Source organism: Folsomia candida, unplaced genomic scaffold (assembly GCF_002217175.1).
Source record: "Folsomia candida strain VU population unplaced genomic scaffold, ASM221717v1 Fcan01_Sc009, whole genome shotgun sequence".
Lineage (NCBI taxonomy): Eukaryota > Metazoa > Arthropoda > Collembola > Entomobryomorpha > Isotomidae > Folsomia > Folsomia candida.
The window spans coordinates 2,516,321-2,534,908 of NW_019091201.1; the positions used below are offsets into that span (position 1 = coordinate 2,516,321).

General features: G+C 37.5%; 3 protein-coding genes across 3 annotated transcripts; 1 reads left to right on the top strand and 2 right to left on the bottom strand.

Moving 5' to 3' along the window:
- The first annotated feature begins 2,363 nt into the window (after positions 1-2,363).
- LOC110853824 (histidine-rich glycoprotein) lies at positions 2,364-4,073 on the top strand. The gene is made up of 4 exons (XM_022102162.2): positions 2,364-2,833; positions 2,911-3,010; positions 3,131-3,348; positions 3,415-4,073. The coding sequence occupies exons 1-4, from the start codon at positions 2,477-2,479 to the stop codon at positions 3,700-3,702; spliced, it is 963 nt and encodes a 320-aa protein (XP_021957854.1). The 5' UTR covers positions 2,364-2,476; the 3' UTR covers positions 3,703-4,073.
- Positions 4,074-10,167: 6,094 nt separating this feature from the next.
- LOC118436619 lies at positions 10,168-11,475 on the bottom strand. The gene is made up of 2 exons (XM_035855072.1): positions 11,384-11,475; positions 10,168-11,302 (listed from the first exon to the last, which is right to left on the bottom strand). Exons 1-2 carry the CDS (start codon positions 11,445-11,447, stop codon positions 10,488-10,490), a joined length of 879 nt encoding a protein of 292 aa, XP_035710965.1. The 5' UTR covers positions 11,448-11,475; the 3' UTR covers positions 10,168-10,487.
- Positions 11,476-11,550: 75 nt separating this feature from the next.
- On the bottom strand, positions 11,551-13,481 carry LOC118436566. The gene is made up of 7 exons (XM_035854955.1): positions 13,330-13,481; positions 12,984-13,248; positions 12,759-12,901; positions 12,371-12,611; positions 12,161-12,318; positions 12,070-12,116; positions 11,551-11,684 (listed from the first exon to the last, which is right to left on the bottom strand). The coding sequence occupies exons 1-7, from the start codon at positions 13,479-13,481 to the stop codon at positions 11,551-11,553; spliced, it is 1,140 nt and encodes a 379-aa protein (XP_035710848.1).
- Between the last annotated feature and the right edge of the window lie 5,107 nt (positions 13,482-18,588).

Sequence of the window (18,588 nt, forward strand, 5' to 3'; positions counted from 1 at the left end):
GTGCACTTTCTGCATTTGGATAACAATATGAATGCAAAAAAAGAATCTAGTAAAAAAATTAACTAGTGCGGTTGGTGGTTGTAATTATTTACAAATTTCGTCGAAATTTCGAATGACGGGTACTTTACGTCTCAATGTGCCAAATATTTCAAAAATTTCAGAAATTCGAGTCAATTTGTCTTAAAAATTTGCCCTTTTCTTACCACATTTTAAACCAGAGTTATGTATGCATGCATTAATTACTTTTGACTACTTATTAACTTTTGCGCTTTAAAATTTCAGAAATTCAAGTTAATTTAGATATGTTAAAAATTTGCCCCTTTTTTACCACATTTTAAATAAACCAGAGTTATGTATGCATTAATTAATTTTGGCTAGTTATTAGATAACTCTTGCGCTTTTCCTACTTACAAATACTTAGCAAAAACCAAGTTTTAAGAAGAATTGATTATTCTGCCAGTTAACAAAGTCACGCTGCATTTGCTGCAACCGGTAGTGAAAAAAAAACTAAATTAAGTTAACGTGCCTGTCAATAACGACCAATTCACGAGAATGATCGATTGATGTGCAAACGGAAGTAGCTCTTTTTTTACGTGGTCGATGTCGATACAATATTTTCCCCTAATTCTCATCCAAACGAGACTCTTATTACGTATTTATCTGACTTTTATGAACAATTTATCTTATCAGGAAGGAAATTTCAGTTCTTCTGCGACTATTCACGTGTGACAAGTGAATCACACAAAATTGGAGTATTTAGCAACCTTGACGAATCCGTAATGCAACTTGTACGTACACACTTTTAATCCTTCAGAACCCAGTAATTACGGTTCCCTGTAAAGAGAATGAGAACGAGGCTTGTTTGCTGCATGTGTGTCTGTGTGTCGGTTTATTGAGTTTAACGAGGTGTCAATCCTTCAATTGAAGAAGCATGAAAAGATACACCGTTAAAATTCGTCTTAAAATTAAAAAAAAATAAAATGTCAAATTTTAAAATGATTTCGAAAATTTCATAATTTTTTGAATAACCATATCAAACTTTTTATTTGGTCAAAAAATAATACAAGGTGTCACATTATTTTAAGCCTAATTATGCCACCGTTAAAATTTGTCTTAAAAAATGAAATGTCAAATTTTCGAAAATTTTATAATAATTTTTTTGGATTACCACATCGAATTTTTTTATTTCATCACAAAATCATCACAAAAGGTGTCACCTTATTTTAAACATAATTATTTATCCGTTTACCCAATAATTTAATTTACTTAAAACAATGTGTCTCACTTTACACGGAAATTATCAATTCTTTTAAAACTTATTTATTACTTATTATAATTATTATTATTGATGTTATCAAACCACGTAAATAATTGACACAGTTAAATTATACGTAATTTTCGTCATCATTTCACATAACCTACAGCAAAACGTAGATTTTAACACGTGGTTAAGAAGACTCATAAAAAGTTCCATAATTAAACAGAATGAAATCCATTAAGAGTTCAAAATTTGAATGGGTTTACATACTTACTCTCGAGTCCTTCCACATTTGCAAATATTACATATTCAACGTGCTATTTTAAAACGTGTGAAAAAACAAAGCTCTAATTAATACGACGACGGTTGAGTTGCACCATTTTCATTCATTTCATTACCTTTTTGATTAAAATAGGGCAACGTAGTATCTTCCTTCCTTCATCCGTGCGAACGAACTTCTTTGTACACCTTGGGTTTGGGTGTTGGTTGGCTTTGCACATTTTCACAAACTAATGACAAATACATAGCTAAAACTGCAGTTTTGCACCCTTAATTTTCCGTACAAATATAGTACGTGTGCATATGTAAATGAATACATACATACATATGTATTGAGTACATAAATAAAGCCATTTCATTAATAAAATTTCATTAAAAAAAGGCAAATTCCTTCCCTGCCATGCATGCACATGCAGTTCTACTTGAAAGGAGTGCATATTTATGTAATCTGCCACAATATTGTGCGAAAGTAAAAGTAAATTCCGTCCGCTCGTACATATTTAATAATCATTGGTTTGGTTCCCTATGTAAGCTTAAAAAAATACATGCATATTGTACCTTTCTTTGTGTAAGAAAAAAGTATGTACATTGGTGGTGACCAGAAGAGTAGTGCTGGCTGCGTCAGGTCGGCCTGTGAGTTAATGGCTGGGATGGCAAAGTAGAGTAAAATGGTAAATTGGCCATTAGATAATCCCCCAATGTGCAACGTATGTAAAGCGGTACGGACGCTCGTAAAACTTCAAGGTGGCCGGGCAGCCACCACCACTTCTAATTTTGAAGCTAGTCATCCTTTATTTCTAGCTTTGTATAAAAGGCTTCACCCCCTTTTCTTACAGCATCAGTCAGTCATTTCATAGTCATTTGATCAAGTCAATCGTCCGTTTTTTAGGAAATTTATTTTTTATTTTAGGAAAAAAGTGAAAGTGAAATAAAAGTAAAATGGTGGCTAGAAAGGTGCAAGTGGTCGTATTGGCGATGGCCATGTTTGGATGTACGGTATCAGAATACTCGCATGGAGGATATGGCGGCGGCGGTGGTGGGGACTTGGGTCACGGGTATGGACACAGTTCTTACGGGGGTGGTGGAGAACATCTCGGAGGGGGTGAGCATCATCACGCTGGACCACATCATGAACATGGCGGACATCATTTAGGATACGGACAGGAAGTCCATTACCAACCCGCCCTGGCAAAAGTGGCCGTGCCAGCGGTAGAGAAACATGTCGTTGATTACTACTCTAAGCCTAAATATGCCTTCAGTTATGGCGTTAATGACCACACAACGGGAGACATTAAGGTATGTGCTTATCACATTCGGAAGAGAAATGTTATCCAGACTAATTATCATGAATCATGAATTGATTAAATGCACAGCATCAACATGAGACGAGAGACGGGGACGTGGTGAAAGGTCAGTATTCCCTTGTCGAAGCTGACGGAAGTCTGAGGACCGTCACTTACACTGCGGATTCAGGTAAGCAAAATTCATAATCTTCTTATATTAATCAACTGTCATGTCTCGCTCGTAGTAATTAAGATCACTTGACAAAATCTCACAAAATACCTACATAAATCTTATTTAACTCATATTTAGTCCACGGATTTAACGCCGTCGTCGAAAAGACTCCAGGCGTTCACGCCGTCGTCGAAAAGACTCCAGGCGTTCACGCCGTCGCAAAGACTGTCTCTCACGTCCCCGCCATCGCCAAGGTCCCAGTCCATCATCACAACCATATCGATGAAGGGTACGGATATGGCTACAAGAACCATCACGAGGCCCCAGAACATCATTACGGTGTCCCCGAATACAAGGTAAGACCAAGATAAGCGTCTGTATTCACTAGAAATATTTATTTATGACAGCCGCCCAATTTTCAGGAGGCCCCCGTCGTGAAAGCCGCCCCCGTCTACGAGCACCACGACCTTCACCACCACACCCCCGAATACGCCCCACACCAACATCTCGACCACGGATATGGCCACGAAGTCGGGGGACACGGTCATGACGGCGGAATAACACATGGTCACACCTCCTTCGGTGTTGGTGTGAGTCACTACGCCCCCAAAGTTGTCGGATATGCGCCTGCGCATCACCACGGTCATCACGGTCACTCCGAAGGCGGTTACGGCGGCGGATATAACGAACACAATAGTTACGACTATTAATTAAGCAATAAGTCATGTCTAGTTCATCGTCATCTCAAATTGCATACCGCTGAGTGATATGTAACTTATTTTTATATAGATAGAAAATTCTGCCAAAAGTTACCAAAAGTTTTATCCTCACATATTTTCTCGCTATTCTTTTAACAACGATTCCAGTCTTTTTCTTAATCAAGACTGGAGAAAATAAGCCAAACCTTCCCTAGTTCTACTTTCCCCTTCTCAATTTCCCCCTTAATCGTACTAATATTTCACTGACTGATACTGATATATTTCTCGTTTATTTTTGTATTTCACTTGTTTTTTGTTAAAACGCTTTATTTTTACAACTTCGCGTCGTAATAATACTTGACAGTTTGCTAGAGTTTACTACACTTTGCTTATTCTTAATTCTGTCCTTCATTTGCATAATGTTGCACATTTTAATTTGCTATTTACTGATCTCATTTTGCATACATAAGCACGCACTCTTTTCTTTATCTGATCCATTTTTACACATATTTCTATCTACTCACATTCTAAAAACTTCCTCATTTAATTTGGCATGTAATCCTCCCATTTTTGCGCCGAATGCATTGTGTTTGTGGTAAAGTAAAGTGTTGCTGTTGTGTCATTCTTATTTTTACAATGCCAAATTATATAACTTTACTATTCATTTCGTAATTCAGGCACACATATGAATATTATATAATAATCTTGCTTCATTCATGTGTAAGTGAGTATTAATCCTGTAATTGCATATTTTTTCCCACACTTGGTTTGTCTGTTTAGATTCTTATTTAAAAGATAACTTGCACTTTTTTTCACACAATTTATTTTCTAACAAATTGTTTTCTGAAATGAGACAAGTATTGAAAATTAATGAAAAAGCTCATTTCCATCCAATCTACGACAACAGGCACAAAACGATATTACTTCCTCTGTCTGTTCAGAGTGTAATTCTAGGTTTTGCTACAGATTTTTATCGCATCTTGTTATTAGCAAAGACAGAAAATAATGTCTTATTTTCCATACAGTTCTGCTAGTAACTTGATTATTCATAATATACATATCTCATCAAAAAGATTATGTAGATGAAAGAAGAAGAAGAGGAAACTAACTAAGCAGAACCATTCTTTGGCTACTGAATCTAATTGTAATTTAGTATTCAACTTTGCAATTATGGCATGATTTTAATTGTGTCGTGCCTCTCTGTGAAAAAAATGCAAATGTTGACTGGCTGACGTACATGCATATTTTTAAAGTGGATGGACACGCACTTCCTTCCTTCCTCCCTTTACAGTCTTCTAGCTGCTCTAATTCTCGACCATTATAAATAAATAAAATATAATAAGATTGAGTTTCTTTGAGACGCGTACAATTATTAATTATTGCATAAATAAAACTTCACACATAACTTTGCTGATTGTGTGAAGTAGGCAAAACTGGGAATAAATTATGATTCTCAATTTATCACTTGGAGTCAATACATGAAAGCCGGTCCAGTATCTCAATTTCTACTCGTTAACCTGTGGAAGTGTGGGGACAGATGGACAATGTCCCCACGGTTATTCGATGTCCCCATCATCTGCCCATGTTATATAAACCCCTCCCTTCCCCTATCCTACAGTGTCAATGTCCCCAAATGTCCCCGTCATCATGAGTCATGGGATATCTTCATATGAATACCCATGGAGATGCATCTCAAATGCGTCTCCATGCACATAAAACTTCTAAATCCTCAAAAATAAACATAAATCCTCAAAATATATGCATAATTTTACACTGATTTCCAATTCTTTCACCCTCTCGAAACCCGATTATTCATATAATGTCGCCCTTTCCTATATTCACCGTCCTCGTCTTAATTGCACTTCCAGCCTGCATTTCCTCCCAAACCGTGTCAAACTTAAAGGTCCCTGAACCACTGCAACTCGTTCCAGCGCACCAGGTTCCACCCGGGTTCACAGCCTTGAAAGACATTCCGGTAGGCCACACCTACGTCCTGGAAGACACCGCACTGCCCGGCCTGGCAAGAATGGTCTTACCAACCTCACTGCCACCCGGGATGACGCTGGTCATTCCGAACAAGGCGGCAAACTATGGATTCGGCGTAACTAACGTTCAGTATCCCCCCGCGATACAATATTTATATCCCAACGCTGTCCCACCCCATCTGCGGATAATCTACCCCGCGCCTCCTGGACAAGTAAACGTTCTCAAATCTGCATCCGCCTCACTGGGACTGATTCCAGCCGACCCTCCATCCGGAATGGTGGCCACTTTCCCAAGAATAGTTACCCCAGGATTGACCCTGGTTACGGAATATCTAGTCCCGCATGTACCTCCACCTCTGAAAATTGTCCCCGCCTTCGACCGACCCGTACCGGGGTGGACAATGATTCAAAAACCTCAACTAGGCAACATGCTCATCATGGAGTACGCACATAGACCCGAATTCAAAGAAATGGTGCCAGAAATCCCACCCCAGATGAAATTCGTCATCCCTGACACCAACACGGGAGGAATTGTCGTAAAAAATATTCGATCCCCGGGCGGAATGATAATTGCGGATGAGAAGAACATCCAAATGGGATATATGGAGATGATAAAACCGAAATTTGGACAGAGACTCGTCCTCGAGGATGCACTCATGCCGGGTGTGAAGGTTGTGTTGGCGTATCCTCCACCAGGCAAAGTTATGGTCATGCCGGTCCCAAATCCACCCAATGTGAAGTGGGAGATCAAGAGCTTGGACGATCTGAACCCTCCGTTGACATCCGTGCAGCAGCAGGAACAGCAATCGTCCGAATATCCAGCACCACTCCGATTGATTTCGGCCCATGACAAGATTCCTTTGGGGATGAGAGCAATTGTGAATCCGACGGGACAACAGCAACTCGTGTTTACGGATGGGAACACGAAAACGGATTTGCCAGCACCACCGGCAGGCAAAGTGCTTATCTTCCCGGATCCTGCCCCGTACGGAAAGGATGTCGTGGTCGAAGATCCGGAAGCAGAGGCTGAGGCAGCCGCGCAGGTAATACTTTCTAGAATCCGTAAATATGTGACTTTTCCTACCAAGACGATCCCAAAACTGACGACGACTTCGTACGCGCAAAAATTGCAACAATTAGTAAAAGAAGCAAGACAAAAAGCTTTATCTTTGCAGCCTCCTTCAGCAAGAGGTACAACAAAGTTAACTACGACGACAAAAAGTCTTCAACAGATAATGCAAGACTTGATGGATAAGCACAATCTAAAACCGGTATCGACAACCACGACGAAAAGTTTGGACCAGATATTGCAAGGATTGCTGCAAAAATACAAATTACCCACAACGACAACTAGCACCACTCAAAAACCCAAACCGATTGCACCAGCCAAAAGTTTGGACCAACTATTGCAAGAATTTGCACAAAATCATAAACCAGCAGCAAAAACGACAACCACTACTCAGAGACCGACAACAACTACCAAATCATCAGCACCAGCAAAAACTTTGGACCAGTTATTGCAAGAATTCGCACAAAAATATAAGCCAGCAGCAGCAACGACAACGACCACCACTCAGAAACCCACCACGACAACGACTACTCAGAAACCTACAACGACGACCAAATCATCAGCACCAGTCAAAAGTTTGGACCAGCTATTACAAGAATTTATACAAAAATATAAACCAACAACAACAACAAAAAGCGCACAACAGATCAAGCAGGAAGTGCTTTTGCAAAGATTACAAAATCCAATCCCTGCAGTAACGCTTGCCCCAACGCCTACAACCACAACACAAAAACCAACGACAGCTCAACTACAGTTTGTCAAAGAAATACCAAATATTGCTCCTTTATTTGCGCTTTCTCCAAACGACATGTCCCCCCAAAATTACGACACGTATGATGACGACCAAGCTGACAATAATGATTTAAACGTGTACAATCCCGAGTCGAGACCAAATACTGCCGATTATTTTTTTCAGGCCGCTCTGTCTTCGGGAAGCAGCAGTGGTTCAAACGTTGTGGGGACAGCAATTGATAACTTTGAGCAAGGATTTGCATCAGGACAATCAAACAATGTAAATATGGGATTTGCTATGAATTTGTCTTTTGCATATTAATTTCGGAGATGAGCAAAATGTTTTTCTAAAATGCGGTATTTTGACCTCCGTTCTTCTCACAGGGTTTGGATTTCCGGGGGTGTTACACCCCCGGAAAGGTGAAAATCTGCGTGGAGAAGGCAACAGTCTTAAGAAAATACAGGTTTTGTGAAAAAAAACTTTTTATCGCTGTCAGAATACTTTATTTTTTGAAAATCATCCATTTTGACAGCTATAAAAAATTAATTTCTTCACAAAACCTGTATTTTCGTAAGACTTTTTCCCTCTCCACGCAGATTCTCCTCTTTTTGTGGGTGTAACAACCCTGAAAATCTTAACCCCTGGGAAGAACTGAGCTCAAAATACTGTATTTTGCCGAAGTATTTTCCCCACCCTTGTTAATTTTACGAAAAACTTCTAAAATCCCGACTCTCCTCTCTCTTCCAGGCTAAACCAGCCGTAGTCGGCGTTGGAGGTGGAGCGTCATCCAATGATTACAACGCAAATTACTACAGTGCAGGAGGAGGAGGAGGACAGAATTACAACAATTATAACAATGAATACAATCAATACTCTGGCGACGATACGTACGACGAGCTGAATCAATATGTTCAAGAAGTGGATGCAGGCCGTCCCCAGTCAAACGCGAAGAAACAACGCATCGAGAAAATTGTGGAAGACAATAGAATCGAAGAATCGTCCAATGTCCGACGACCAACATGTGATCTTGTAATAATTTTAGCTTGTATTATTATGAATCATGTAATACTTGTGTAATAAATTGTCAGATTTTGTGAAATAAAGTATACATTATGAAAAGAGAGACTACATTTTAAGGGTGTTTATTTATTTTTGGTGCATATTATATTTGTTACATAATTAAATCAAATCATTCACTTTCTGCTGGAGATTGTGAAGCTAAAGAGAGACTAGAATTTTATTTGAGAGCATAATTATTAGTTTATCAATAATTTTAAAGAATCAAATTAAGTAATTAAATGAGAATGCATGAATAATAAAATAGTAACTGGACTAATAATAATTAGCTAATTATTATTAACTGTTAGTTTACCATTGAGCGAAATTTATGTAAAACCACAATATGACTAAGCAATTTATTTTATATTTTTTAATTTCTTAATAGTATTTCACATAAAGCTGAGTTTTACTTGAAAGCTAGACTTTTTGAAAGAATGTCAAGATTGTAATTTCATAAAATGTCGAGTGCGGACGTATATTTTTGGTGTATACATTATTGCGTACGAGTGCGTAATTCATTAATTTTACTTAAATCGACTTAAAGATGAAGAAATGCATAAAATGTTCATCTCAGCAATTAAATTCATTAAAGGTAATTAATTAATTGTAAGCACGTGCAAATGGTTAACTGGCTCAGTAAACGATCTTGTAAATGCATTCTATCGGTTATACATATTTTGTCAATACCAATACTTAAGCTCGCCGGTACAAAATTGCTATTCTAATTATTTTGTAATAATATGTAAGGTGGACAAATTTATTGCAGAGTGATATTTTTTATTTTGTTTTATCATTGTGTTAATTTTTTTAACTGAAGTTAGGTATAAATTTTCGAATTCTACGTCTGTGTCAATCTCTATTTTCTAAATAAAATCATATTTTTTTACAAAAAAATTAATGGTGTCAAAATCTATCAAATTTTCAAAAGTTTGAAAATATTTTGGATTGCTTTTGTAGCTGATTAAATATAGAAAAATAGAAAACTTCTGGAAATTTTATGTGAATGCAGTGAATTAAGGTGCGTTTATGCTTCACATCATCGTCACGTCCTTCTCCAAATCCGATTTTTTGATTGGTTAAAATTTTTAATTGTCGTAGTGATAATTTCGTTCAGCCAATCAAAAAATCGGATTTGAAGGAGGACGTGACGATGGCGTGAAGCATAAACACCACTTTAGGAGAAAGTTTAACATTGCATGCATTTGCATACACAAAGGAATTGTGTACAATTTGTAGGCTTTAAAGTTTAAAGCAATGAACACTGCAATCTGCAATCGAAATACTTAAGTGTAAGTAATTATACTAAAATATGTAAAATTAGCAGAGATCAGCGATTGTGTCAAGGTGAAATCAATACGGTAAAAGTGCAGAATGTCACGAATTAACTCATGTGTGAGCAGTAAAAATAAGCGTGCATAACTTTAAAGCTTTAATAAATATTTTGTAATATTCAATACGGTGGGGTGTACGGATATATTGCAGATATTTTTTTTACATTCTGATAATTTTCTTAATTGAAGCCATTTTTTAGGTCTTAAATCAATATAAAAATTCTAACTACTAAAAACAAATTACATTTTTGCAATTACAAGTTAATGGTGTCAAAATCAATCAAATTAATAAAAGTTTGTAAATATTTTGGATGCTTTGGAACTGAATTGAATATTAATTTTTAAAATCTTGCTGGCAATTTTGTGCATAAGTGCAATTCCTTTCTTTGTTGGTGGATTTAGTGAATTGGGAGAAAGTTTGGGTTTGCATGATTCATACACCAAGTATCTATTTTAATTGTGTATAATTTGGAGGCTTTTAAAGGTAATGAACACCTAAAATTAGTAGAGATCAGCGATTGTGCCAAAGTGAGATCAATACTGTACGAGTACAAAATATGTGTACAAAGCGGTCGCCAACTAACTCATCTGAGGGCAGTAAAAAATAAGCGTGCATAAGTTTAAAGCTGTCGCCACATCTCTTCAAAATCATCTTCCTCCAGAACTTCAGGGTCGCTTTGGGAAGCTTCCGTCGGGTCGGGGGCTGCATTGCTGGCGTCGGCGGGGGCGACAGCAATGCAGCTTGGTCCAGCGATTGGTTGATCTACTAATTCGATGGCTTCGTTCTCCGTACCAACTTCAGCAAGGGGGACAATCACCTCATCTTTAGCATGACAACAAGGAAAGCAAGAATTGCAGCAGCATTGCCCAGTTTTATCATCATCAAAATCATCTGCCAGACTTTGCTTAATTTTTAAGCCATATCGAATGGGAAACCACTCCAAAAAATTCCCTACCGTCCAATATGGAAACTTTGACTTTGCGATAGCTCTTGCTGATTTGGGCCGGACTAATTTCCGTGATTTTGACTCACTTTTGGCAGTGCTTGGACGTTCGGGAGAGGATGAAGTTGGTTGCTGTGTGATGACTTCATTTTCATGATCAGCATCACTTTCTCCCTCTTCCGGTTGCTTTGATTTTGCAAAGTCTTCCATGTAATCCTTGACAATTTGTGGCATTTTCGGGAACTTGGATAGTTGGTCCATTCGAGCGGCTTCAGGAATGGCGAGACCCATCGGGAGTGCCATCGCTGTCATGTACAACTCGTTCATTTTGGAATGACTCTCCTCTTCTGGTCGTGACCAACACCAACAACATTTCGCCACGTAGGAAAGGAGGCCAGTGATGACGAGGACATAAATAGCAGAGAAAATTAGTCTCCCCAAGTCCAAGAGTCCCAGGCCACTCGTTAATCCCCAATTTCCGCCATGTAATCCTTAACGTGAAAGGTTTGGGTGCATTTTTATGAGTGAAAGCAGAAAGTGAAAGCAAGAAATGGGTTTTATTTTTTACTCACCAAGTTGCTCAACCCAGTCGAAGCGATGTTTTGCAGTGACCACACGGACGGAGGCAACTTCCATGTACGTGATGACAATTGATGTGGGGGTGTCGTCACTGTCAAAATTATGAAATAAAAATTGTCTTTTGTTTATAGTGAAACCAAAAATCAGGCTAAAATTTTTATTACTCTTGAAGAAAGTCTTGAACCAGTTCAGGCAACTCGTCCGTCGGGTACGGAATAAGTGTCGTGGTCATTTCATACATCACCTCATTGCATCCTGGCAGGCATTTGCAATCTCGGGTGCCGTTTGTATTTGCTGAAATATAAAAACAAATTAGTGGATCGCAATTTTTTATACGTATAAAAATTAAAATTTTTACATTCTACGCCATTTGCACAAATTTCATCATTTCGGGTTGAGCATATTCTGTCAGTAGAATTCCCTGAACGAGTGTTAAAAATTAACTAATTATTACGCTATTAATTAATGGGAATAGAAAGCAAATATTTAATTTATTTACGTGGATGGTACACCCTGCTGCATCCACATTTGTCCAAAGTCGCAGTGACATTGCATTCCCTCCAACAATTGCTTTCAGTGTAATTTTTGTAGTATGCAAGCTTTCTTTCGGTAGTGAAATAGCAGCCCCTCTTTTCCTGTCAACAAAGGGAGAATTTTATTTATTTAAGAGACGACTGACTAAGTGGAAGTATGGACTGCCAGCCGAAATATGCGGCAAAGAGATCACTGCAATCAATAACGATCATTCATGTGAACCTCAATTTGTGTACAATATTCGACTCACTGGTGGCGCAGAATGCGAATCCTCCTCTGCCATTATAACGCTGGGTTTAATGACATTGATCGCCTTATAACCTGGAGGAATGTCCCTCCCATGGTCTCGCAAGTTTGGCTCATCAAGAGGAAAATTTACCGTCAGCTTAAAGAACTATAAATTAGTAACTGGTTAATAAAGATAATTTTGATAATTTTTCCGGTACCCGATAGTTGTTGGAGTCAGATTGATGACAATGCGCTCCACGCTCGGGATATTTTATGATGAATTGAAAGCCGAACCACTGCCCTTCTTGCTCTTGAAAGTCTGGAACGCCTATTTTCCTGCCCCCTCGAGTAATGTTGGTTTGGAGACTTTTATGCACATTCCAAGACTTCCATGCATTGTTTTCTGTTTCACCAATATTACGTTGGATTTTCTCAAGCATGGTGATAACTGTGTCTTGTCTGATTAGTAATAATTAATTATTAATTAATTATAATTATTAATTATAATTATTACACTTAATGTAAATAATTAATAACTATTACTATAGTAATAGTTATTAATTATTTACATTAAGTGTAAGTGAGTGAGTACAAGTGTAAGCATACCGTCTCAATAAAGTGGAGGGCATGGCATTAAAGCTGCATGCAGGACCAGATTCTGTGTAGGTATCTTGAAATACTTCGGAGCAATCCACTGGCATGGAATTGAACGTGCAAGCTACCATCATTTCAGAGCACTTGGGGGTCCCCTAAATTTACATTTACGCATTTTTATCATACTATGTAATATGTAATTCATAACTTGTATGAATTTAATGAATTCAAAAAAACCTCTATAATCTTTAAAGCCAAATTCTCCACCAAAGTTTCTTCTTTACCAAAGTCTGTCAATCTAAACTCGTCAATGTCAAAATTTAGCATGAGACGATCTTCTCGTTCAACAGGAGAGTCAGTTGGTTGCCAGTTGGAACCTCTAAACCATGGCTGGCAGAACGTTTTCATAAGAATTAAAAAGTTTTTAATTTGATCTCGATCCATATCCATGCCGTTAAATTTTATCACTGCAGTTGTTGTAACCTTGTATTCTTCCTGAAGCCTGATATTAAATGTTGGGATGTTACTGTATTAGATATGCATACATTTGATCCTGTAGAATTAAAGTTTTTAAATAACTTACCACCCTACTTGTTTAACAAATTCGTCATTAATGTTATTCTGCTTCCCAATAGTTAGTTGCGGAAACGTGACATTTTCAATTGGGAGCCTGGATGGTTTGAAAAGTATAGTGACTGGATTGTTCTTGAATTCTTGGCTTGAATGAAGGGTCATTAAAATGGCGATAACGCTGGTTATAATAAGAACCAGGATCCAATAAAACCTATAAAAATGATGCAATAAAAATCTGCAGGATATGGCAGTGGGTTGGAAAATGAACAATAAGTACTTATTTAATCCTAAATGACGGTATTTGGGTATAGCACCAAGAATTATAACTTATACAATTATATGCATGCATAACTTCAAATTACTAACTACAAAGCAGGAGAATGGTCGTAACTAAGTGGCTGCGATACTTTTGGATACTAGAGATTGCCAAACTACAGGTACACATCATTTTATGCTCCTTGACCACTAAAGAATTTCAAAATTTAATATGTCCTTAAGGCCTACACTTGCCCGGAGGAGTGGAAGTATGGACTGCCAGCCGAAATATGCGGCAAAGAGATCACTGCAATCAATAACGATCATTCATGTGAACCTCAATTTGTGTACAACTGCACAGAACTGGGGGGCGTGGGAATTGCTGACCCAGGAATGAGCTGTAAAATTGCCCGACATTATTTCTGTGAAATGAAATATAGTCAAGCTTGCGAAACTGAAGAATGCTGCAAAAAAGATCGACGAAGAAGAGGCTGCACTGAAGCCGTCGGTGGTATTCCCCGCAGACATATAACGTTAGGAAAACCAGGACAATCTAATCCAGTCAGTCCTTCCCAATATCCAGCAGTTCGGGAGAATACATTTTTATACTGCCTTAATAAAGTCTCTACCCGTGAACCTTCTCCATAAAATTCAAAACCATCAACGGGATGAATGATGAATTATCAATTATAGATATGTATATGAATTCTATCTAGTAACCTGAATAAGCGTCAAACTATACTTGATTATTATGCATGATTTTTGACAAATATTTTTACTGGGCTGTTGCTTGACAGATATACAATTTTATAGAACCCGAATTACAACATTCAGGATTTGTTAAAAATCTATTTAAATCACGAAACAAGGAAATTTGTAACAACTTTCATTCATGATTGTTAAATTGTAAGAATATCGCCACAGGACAAAGAGATCAATAAACAACTGCTCCACAGTATTTTGAGTAAACCAATCACAATAAGCTAATTTAATCGCGGTGGATATTACATGTGGAAATTGGCGATAAATAAGATTTATTAATGAATGGAAATATGTATGCACAGCACAAAGCATAAACCTGTATTACTTTATATAAAATATTTCATATCGGTTGTGAGTTACCTATGTGTAACTTATCATCCAGAGAATGGCGTTGACTACTTGGCTTCTATATTTCTGTATACTCCAAATAAATATCATACAGGTATACATATATTACAAACATTCTCAAACATGCGTCCTTTACCATCTTGTAATTATAATCTCTTTGAGGCCTGCATCTGCCCGAAGGAGTGGAAATACGGGTTGCCAGCAGAAATATGCGGCAAGGAAATCACAGCCATCAACACCGACCCGACATGTAAACCGCACAGAACTGGGAGGAGTTGCGACAATTGGTTATGAAATGGATTGTTCTAATCACAACTTCTGCGACATGATTTCTAGTCCAATTTGTGAAACTGAAGAATGTTGCAGAAAACAACGACGAGAAAGGGGCTGTACCCATGCTGTCGCTACTATTCCAGACAGACATCAAACTCTTGGAAAACCAGGACAGCCTAATCCAGTCAGTCCTTCGCAATATCCAGCAGTTCGAGAAAATGTATTAGTAACGTGCTTGAAAGATTACCGCACCCACAAACTTTCTCTATAAGAATGCAAAACTGTCAAAGGGATGATTTCTTCGCTCTATGTAATTTAGTAGTCTGAATAAACGTAGAGCTAAATATACTTGATTACCATGATTGAATTTTGATACCAATTCTTACTGGGCTGTTATGTTATCGATTTTATTTACATACTCTGACAGAGATTATATTACTTTGTATACTTTTAAAAATCTGTGTAGTCTGTTAAAAAAGAAAGTTTGAAAGAACCTAACTTTCATTCAAGATTAGTAAAATTGTTAAAATATTGCTACATAGTTTGGTTGTCTTTAAATTCTTGGTTTGAATAAACAGTCATAAAAATGCTAGTAGCACTGATTATAACAATAACCAGGATCAAATAAAACCAATATACGTGAATAATGAAATATAAATCTGCAGGATATGGGAATGGGTTGAAAAATGAACAATAAGTACTTATTCATTACTAAATGATGGTATATGAGTATACAACCGAGAATTTTAACTTATGCAATTTTATGCGTAACTTCAAATTACTAACTACAAAGCAGGAGGATGGTCCTAACTAAGTGGCTGCAATACTTCTGGGTACTTGAGATTGCCAAACTACAGGTACACATCATTTTATATGATCTTTGACCACAAAAAAATAAATATTAACCTATCTTTAAAGCCTGCACTTGTCCGAAGGAATGGAAGTACGGACTACCAGCCGAAATATGCGGCAAAGAGATCACAGCCCTCAATAACGATCATTCATGTGAGCCTCAATATGTTTACAACTGCACAGAACTGGGGGGTGTGGCAATTCGTAACTCAATAATGAGCTGTGAACTTTCCGAGCACTATTTCTGTGAAATCAAATTGACGCTGAGCTGTAAAAGTGAAGAATGTTGCAAAAAACAACGACGACGAAGGGGCTGCACCTATGGCGTCTCTACCCTTCCCGGCAGACACCTAACTTTAGGAAAACCAGGACAACCTAATCCAGTCAGTCCTTCCCAATATCCAGCAGTTCGAGAAAATGTTTTCGAGGCATGCCTAAAAGATTACCTCGCCAATGTACCTTCTCCATAAAATTCAAAAACTTGTCAAAGGGATAATTTGTCAAATTTTATCTGTATTCTAGTAAAGCCTAAATAAAGGTCTAGTTGTATTTGACTACTTTGCTTGATTTTTCACAAAAATTCTTACCGGGCTGTTAACCTGCCGATATATTTATTTATAATCAGGTGGAAGTATTGAACTTGATTAAGAACGCTCAGGCTGGGTACATTTGGTTAAAAACGTATTTATTCCACGAAACAAGAAAGTTGATAACAGCCTAGCTTTCATTCATGATTGTTGAAATTTTAAAATATCGTTGCATGACAAATGACAGGCTTGTCCTCTTCTTGCCTTAATCGAACAGTAATGAAAGTGGCAAGATCCAATAAAAATTATTAAATAAAAATCTGCAGGATATGTATGGTAATGCGTTGGAAAATGAACAATACATAAGTAGTTATTTATTGCTAAATGACGGCATGTGAGTATAGCACCAAGAATTATGGCTTATGCAATTATACGTGTAACTTACATCAAGTTACTAACTACAAAGCAGGAAAATGGTCATAACTAAGTTGCTGCGATACTTTTGGATACTAGAGATTGCCAAACTACAGGTACACATCATTACATTTGTTCTTTGACCACTAAAGAATTTAGAATATTTAATCTTTCCTTAAGGCCTGCACTTGCCCGAAGGAGTGGAAGTATGGACTTCCAGTCGAAATATGCGGCAAGGAGATCACAGCCCTCAATAACGATCACTCATGTGTACCTCAATATATTTACAACTGTACAGAACTGGGGGGAAGAGGCATAGGCATCTCAAAAATGGAATGTGAAATTTCCGAGCGCCAATTCTGTGAAATGGAATTTAGTCAAGCGTGTAAAACTGAAGAATGTTGCAAAAAAGATCGACGACGAAGGGGCTGCGCCGATGCCGTCGCTAGGCTTTCCGACAGACATCGAACTTTAGGAAAACCTGGACAATATAATCCAGTCAGTCCTTCCCAATATCCAGCAGTCCGAGAAAATGTATTTTTAGACTGCTTAAACAAATCCTCTCTATATGCGTCTTCTCATTAATTCAAAATCGTCAAATGAGAATGATTTGTCAATTCTATCTGTATTCTGGTAATTTTAAATGCCTAACTATACTTGATTTTTGACAACTATGTGTACTAGGCTGTTACGTGACCGATATATTTTCATAACCTAATAGATGAATTGGTTAAATTGGAAACCTCAAATTTGTAAGTTTTGTAAGTTGGTTTATCGTTTATTGTATTTAATATCGCCACATTATTGAGTTGTTTTTAAATTCTTGGCTTGAATGAACAGTCATAAAAATGGCGATAGCTGTAGTTATTGCAAGAGCCAGGATCAAATAAAACCAATATACGTGAATGATGAAATAAAAATCTGCAGGATTCGGTAATGGGTTGGAAAATGAACAATGAGTACTTATTTATCACTAAATAACAGTTTACGAACATCTCAGCAAGAATTATAACTTATAAAATTACATGCGTAACTTCAAATTACTAACTACAAAGCAGGAGAATGGTCGTAACTAAGTGGCTGCAATACTTCTGGGTACTTGAGATTGCCAAACTACAGGTACACATCGTTTTATATGATCTTTGGCCACAAAAAAATAAATATTAACCTATCTTTAAGGCCTGCACTTGTCCGAAGGAGTGGAAGCACGGATTACCAGCCGAAATATGCGGCAAAGAGATCACAGGCATCAATAAGGATCATTCATGTGAACCTCAATATGTTTACAACTGTACAGAACTGGGGGGCGTGGCAATTCGTAATCCAAAAATGAGCTGCGAACTTTCCGAGCACGATTTCTGTGAAATCAAATCGACTCTAAGCTGTAAAACTGAAGAATGTTGCAGAAAACAACGACTACGAAGAGGTTGCACCTATGGCGTCGCTACTCTTCCCGAAAGACACCTAACTTTAGGAAAACCAGGACAACCTAATCCAGTCAGTCCTTCCCAATATCCAGCAGCTCGGGAAAATGTATTTATGGACTGCCTGATAAAAGTCTCTACCTATGCGTCTTCTCATTAAAATTTAAAATTGTCAAAGGGATGATTTGTCAATTCTATCTGTATATTCTATCGATATATTTTATTTAGATACATACGTAATCTGGAATACGTAATGAACCTGAATTAGAACGCTCAGGCTTTGTTGATTGGCTAAAAATCTATTTAAATCATGAAATAAATTTGTAGCTTTCATTCACAATTGTGAAAATTTATAAAATATCAGCGATATTATATCCCCACCCAACAAAGAGACGAATAAACTTGTTTAACTGT